At 55.1% G+C, this 6,406-nt stretch overlaps 1 protein-coding gene across 1 annotated transcript in view; it reads right to left on the minus strand.

Annotated features, from left to right (window-relative positions):
• Positions 1–3,117: 3,117 nt before the first annotated feature.
• Positions 3,118–6,406, minus strand: part of CLCN7 (chloride voltage-gated channel 7) — a 117,034-nt gene continuing 113,745 nt past the window's right edge. Inside the window, exons 24-25 of the mRNA XM_019507391.1 lie at positions 6,160–6,240; positions 3,118–6,036 (exon numbers count right to left, since the gene is read on the minus strand). Of these exons, the coding sequence (XP_019362936.1) occupies positions 5,950–6,036; positions 6,160–6,240 (168 nt within the window). The 3' untranslated portion in view covers positions 3,118–5,949. The remainder of the gene's footprint in view (positions 6,037–6,159; positions 6,241–6,406) is intronic.

Below are 6,406 nucleotides of genomic sequence, written 5' to 3' on the forward strand. Positions count from 1 at the left end.
GGATGTGCTGGGTGGGGAATGTACAGGGTGGCATTTCCTGTACCAGGTAGGGAGGGAGGGCAGGGGATGGCATAAGATAGGGGGGACCAGCTTCCAGGGAATGGATCCTGGTTGGTGGGAGCTGTCCTCTTAAAGAGCAAGGCACTTGCATTAGGGTTGTTGCGTGTAGACATATGCACATGTGAACAGAGGGCTGAACCTGCCTGTGTTAGCCACAGATAGGCCCAGCTGGTTGGCTTCAGTACCTGCTTTGGTAGACAAGGTATGAGGTTGCTGGTTGTCACTGGGTGGCACAAGGCAGAAAGGCATGCGAGCACCTGTAGGGGACTAGTGTGTCACACATCAAGAATGCAAAACTTGCTCCCTTTTAATGGCTTTGTTGCCTCTGATACATGAGGAGTTTGGGGGCTTCAGCTCCATGCTATACAGCTGTCTTATTGGGAGCATCTTCTCCAATGGGCAACCTCAGCAGAGACACTGAGGGCTGCCCTTAGAGCCTCCCTGTGGTAAGAGTGAACCAGCCAGCAGGGCAGGGTGTGCAGGGGGGATGCTGTGCTGACAAACCAAGAACAGCCTCCACGGCGCCATATGCTCCACTCATGGATTACAGGTAGGCTCTTACTCTACAATTGCAAAAAATATTCTATGAAGCTGCACAGCACTGGCTGCTGGGAGAAGTGCACACATAGCATCTGCCCCTGAGGGGTGGGAGTGCCTGACTAGGGCCAGGAGACAGCAGCTGCAGCCAGAAGAGTGTTGGGAATGGAGGTGGGGGAGCAGGGGCTGACTGCTGGGGCCTGCTGTGAAGTCTTGTCACAACCGCATGCAATAGCAGGTGCCTGTAAGCGTGCTCAGGGCCAGCAGCCATAGCCCTTCCCAAACACCTCCTGGGGAAGGCAGGATAGGGCCAAAGAGCAGAAATTATTTTGCCTCAAGCTGCAAGCAGCTGCTTGCAGCTATGGTGCAATCTGCTGTGCTCAGGCAGGGCAGAGATGGCTGGACTCAGCACAGCACCCCAAGGCCAGAGTGGCCTTTAGAAACCCATCAGACAGGCTGGCTGGATGGTACTGGGTTGGGTGCAGGTTAGCCTCTTGTGACATGCTTGTCACTATACACACAGGTACCTACATGAGGCCACAGAAGGCCTGTTGCCAGGCAGCTTGGGTACCACAAATGGGTCAGCAGGCTGCACAGGAGAGTCAGGGCCTGCGTCCTCTGGCTTTTAAGTAGGTGTCTATGCCTTCCAGTTGTGATCAGCTCTTCCATGGCCCAAGCAGGATGAATGCAGTGGCATCCATTGCATGGACTGGCAGCCTGAACCATGCCCCAGCATAACTGCTCCCAGCACTGCCACTCCTGTTAACGCTGCATGTTAGTGCTCACAGGTGAATGGAAAGACTTAAGCATTCACTTTTCCAGTGTGGACCCTTTTAGCAGGCAGCAAAGCCTCCAGGGAATGGCCAGCAGGGCAGCCTGCTCATCTGACCATACTTGGGAAGGAAATGCAAAAGGCCAAGGGAGGGCCAGGGGAAGAACAGGCACGAGGCAGAGACAGCAAGACCAAGGGGCATAGGAAGCCCACACCATGTGCTGCCAGCTACATCTGCCAAGGTAGCAGACAGAAGCAGAACTCCCTGTTACTCACCATGCAGGCCCCACAGGGTAGGCTTAAGGCAGCAGGCTGAAAGGCATTAGTCAGATGCTTCCCTGCCAGCAGCAAGTCAACCCATGGAACAACTGTCATGTTCAAACCACCCCCTGCCACCACTTGGCAGTTTTCAGGGCAGGCACATTACTCATCCTGTTTACAGGTAAGGACCAACTAAGGCTGGCAACTGGGGTGCTTGTTCTAGGCACAGACAGGCTCTGCACCCAAAAGCTGACTGAAACCATGTGGCCAGGGAGGTTGAACACCCCCCAGAGTGAGCGAGTCCAGGGACAGTGGGCCTCCTTGCTTTTACTAAGGAGGGGACTTACTTCAAGAGCAGGTGGAAGGAAGGACTGAGGCCAGCAAAGGGAAGGGAAGGGAAAAGCAACCAGCCAGTTTGTCTGGGCAAGAAGGGGCCAGAGGCAATCAGCAGCAGCAGCTGGCACTCTAGCTGTTCCTGTCATTCATTTCAGTTGTGGGAATCTCTTGCCAGCTCCAAGCTTCAGTGCCATGGCCCAAGGAATCTCTCTTGGCCAGTTGGGGCAGCCTTAGCCAGGCCCAGGTCTTAACTTTCCTCTGTAACTTCTCCAGGAAGGCTGGAGCCTCAATCTGTAGCCTCAGTCATGAAGCCTTTGAGGGCAGCAGGCTGTGCCTAGCAGCAGTGGTGATTGGGCCCCAACCTCATGCCTGCTGCCAGTTAAGCAGGAAAGCAGCACTTGTATGCCTTGGTGCCATATGACAGAATCTCTGGCCCACAGGTACCAGCAGGATGTGGGGCAAAATGCTGCAGTGACATTTTGGCAGAAGAGCTCTGCATCTCAATGGACTTTACAAATGGCACTGCTTTGCTGCACCAGATATTGAGCTGGGCACAGAGAGGGGATGGTGCAGGTTAGCCTCAGTTGCTGGCCCAGGGTTACACTGACCTGTGTCCCACACTAGGGCCTGCTGGCTCCCTCCAGCCTGCACCCTCCTTGCTCCACTGGGCGCACAGAGATGGGGAAGCTCAGTGTCTCCAGGGCACGTGGCAGAGTAGTGCCCCCCTGGCTTTCCAGAGCAACCATGCAGCAGCTGCCAGCATGGTCCCCTGCCTGCTGGAACTAAACAATGGTGGGATGCAAGGGGTAGGGTGGTGCTCACCATCTGGTTTCCTCATTCATCCAGCTCTGCCTTAGCTGGGAGCAAGAGACAGGAACAGGGCAGGCAATGTCACTGGCTCCCTGCATAAGGATGTAGCCCTCAGCCCTAGTGGCTCCCAGGCCATCAGTGGCAGAAGCTAAGGCCAAAACTTTGGAACAAAGACGCCACCTGGGGCTGGTGGCAGGACCAACTCCCCTCCCAGTACCTGCCCAGCAGACACCTGCCTCCCATTTTGCCTAGACCCAGACAAGCCAGATTAGGAGCATCACAGCCTGGGCTGGCCCTGGCTACAGGGGCCTTCATAGCAGAGAAAGCAGCCAATACCTGCATGAAAGTAGAAACAGGCTTTATTCAGCACAAAAATATCTCCCGTCTCACACGCTCCATAGAAAATCTCACGGCTTCCAAAATAGATGCCTGGGTTTTGCAACCACTTAAAAATGCAGCTACTGAAAAATGAGAATTTGAAGTGAAGAGGGGAGGGGCAGGAGCCTGGCTTAATACTGCAGCCTCACAGGACTCTGCTCTGCCTCCCATTGTGATGAGCCCGGCCCTGCCTTGGGGGCTGCAGGTACATGCTTGGCTGAGCAGCTCGCAGGAAGCATCTCCAGGTCACTGTACATTTGTGCAAGAGCCAGTTGCACATACAAGTCAGCAGGCTGAAAGCTTCAGGATCTGGAGCAGAGGAGAGTTGCTGCCCAGTTTGTACCTGCAACCCAGGAAGCATGATCCCAAGACCCTGCTAGACTTAGCAGTGCAGACCTCTTCCCCACCAGGTTCACATCCTAGCCCTTAGCACAGCTGCAGCTCTAGCACAATTAAAAAACACTTGTCCACCAGCAACAATCCAAACCCCCACATGGGGCTGGTATTTCAGTCACCAGAGGGACCCACCTCAGCCCTTCTTACAGGGTGACCTGCTGCCTTAGCACATGATGCACAGGGGCCACACAGTTTCTAAACTCCTAGGTGCAGACAGCCAGCAGGACAGAGAGAACCACATGGCAACACGGGCACCTGGCTCTGGTGACTTGAAGGCTGCCTTGGGCTTTGCCCTCCCCTCCACCTCACCCCCCCAAGACTGCCCCAAGTGAGCTACCAGAGCAGCACATCCCCATCAGGGCAGATTTGTAACAGCTCTATCAGGGCACAAGGGAGCCAGTGGGCATTGTATCCTCTGTGCCCAAAACACTGTCCAGATGATGGTGCCTAGCTGATGTCCTAAAGACAGGTCTTGTGTACTTCTCCCTCCCCTGCATACACTTGGCAATGAGTTCCATCAGCAGCTGCCTGTACTTTGTTTTGAGGTGCAAAGGCCAAAGATGCCAAGTCCTAGAGGTTTGGTGGCTGCACAAAGGGCATTTTTAGGCCAAAGTCTCCAGAATTCAAGTTAGGCCATTTTTGGAGTTCATTACCCTCCATAGCACTGGCACAGGCAGTGAGGGCCTGGCTGAGTAACCCACTGAGGAGCTGGGCATTGAGCCCCATCAGCTCTCCACCTGGGCCACTCCCTAAGAGGAAAAGCAGGTCCAGCTGCAGCCTCTGGGTTCCAGCAATTTTATTTCTCCCAGTGCAGCTGGTTTCAGCCCCTCCCCTGCCTGTTGGGCCCTGGCTCTTGCTATGTGGGCACAGGGACATCAGATTGTCAGCAGAAGTTGGGCACCCCAGCCAGGCATGAAGCAGAATCAGCGAGATCCAAGTGGGAGTAAGCTCATGCTAGAGGCTGCCACTTTCCCCAGAGCAGAGACCAGGAACACGGCAACTCCAGTGTTCTTTAGGAGCCCACTCCCTCTGCCTGTAACTCCCTCCTTACCCCTCCCTTGTGGGGGCCATCTCCAGGGTAGCTGAACTGGGCTGGGGCTATGCTTACCTGAAGCATTATGGCAGGAGCTGGCTGCCTGCAGACAATGGCATAAACTCCTTAGGGAGCTTGACCAAAGCTCTATGCCACATCCCACACACTCAGAGCACAGGACCCACAGGGAACAGGCTGAGGCTCCCCGGCTCGCTGTGTCCGACTAGTGTTTGAGGTTTTTGTCCTAGGTTTGTGCACTGGGCAACTGCCCTGCGTCCAAAGAGAACTGCATCCTTACTGCTTCCTGGGAAGTGTCTTTGCCATACACTTGCCCACACCCTCTGCCCTGGGTGCAAGGATGCTCAGCCTCTGCTGTCAGCTTTCCAGCAGGCACCCACTGTGAGCCACCCACGTGAAGTGACAGGGAAGAGCAGGCATGGGAAAAGGGGCTCAGCAGCCTGTCAGGCCCCACAGTGCAGGCAGAGATGAGTTGTGGCTCTGTGCAAGCTGCTCCTGAGCAGCTGCAGCAGGGCAGTGCCAGCTGTTTGGCCATCAGAGCAGATTCTAGCCACAGGACGCAGAAGAGGCTGGCCCAGCAAGATGCCTTCCCAGGCCAGCCCCCTCAAACACATGGATACAGCCTGTTCTGAGGTGCCTGCTCTGTGTAACAAGGGCCAGGTGACCCGCCTGACTGGACATCTAAGGCTGTGAAATTAAGGGATGTTTCTCCCTTAGCCAATGGAATTCAAAGGCAGCCCAGCAGCTGAACCAGACCTTGGGAGCTCCGCTTTGCAAGGTCATGGCTTGGAGACACGACAGTGGCAGTGCGGAGCAGACCCATAGCCAAGTCCTGGGTAGAAGAGGCATAGCACAGAGGTGACCCAGAGGCAGCAGAGGCTGTAGATTGGTTCACAACACCCTGGCTTTGCTTTTCAAAGCCCAACAAAGAGGGGTTGCAATGGGTTGGGCTGCCGCAGGGTGGTACTCTCTCTACCTGGGTGGTGCTCTCCAAAGCTCTAGGCTGCTCTGCCTAGCTCTCTCATACACCAGTGTTCTCCAGCCTGACATCAGCACATAGAGGAGGCAAATAGGAACTTACTGATATCTGATCCCTTGGGGCAAACAGAGAAAGGAGGTGGGTAGTGAAGCCCAGAAGGCATGGAGGAAAGAAAACCATTAAAAAACAGGAATACAGCTATGAACAAAAGAGTCAAGGGCTGGGTTTCTGTGCCAAGTAACCTCTGGACACAGCAGCCTGCAGGGACTGGTTCCTTCCATCACTTCCAAGGAAACAAGACTTCCGATCTCAGAGCACTGGGGACACCAGGACGCCGGCAAGCATTTCCAATGGGTAGTGCCAGTAGTGTCACGTCTGTGCCAGGGACAGCTCTTCCAGGCCCTCTTTGCCTAGTCTATATCTAGCAAGATCCTTCCTGGTTACCATCCCGACAACCTGCAGAAAGGAAGCCACAAAGATGCCTAAGAGCCACAGCTAGCTTGGCACTGTCAGACCTTCAGAGAAGCACAGCAGTGTGGAACCCACAGCAGAGCTTGGTCTTGCCCACCATGCACTCACCTCATTGCGATTGTCCACTACCACCAAGTGCCGCAGGCCCAGGGCCCGGAACAGCTTGAACACCCTCGGAAGAGATGCCTCCTGCAATTCACAGTAAAGCCTAGCAGTCAGAGCATCCTGAGGTAGTGTGAGCGGGGGATGCTGGTGCCATCACGGAGGCTGATCAGGAAGCAAAGACCCCAGTGTGCCTAGATATTACCGGGGGGGGGGGGGGGGGGGTGTCTCGGGGGGGGGGTGGAAAACAAAA

The sequence above is a fragment of the Gavialis gangeticus genome, unplaced genomic scaffold (genome assembly GCF_001723915.1).
Source record: "Gavialis gangeticus isolate Ggan-Ray unplaced genomic scaffold, GavGan_comp1, whole genome shotgun sequence".
Classification (NCBI taxonomy): Eukaryota; Metazoa; Chordata; order Crocodylia; family Gavialidae; genus Gavialis; species Gavialis gangeticus.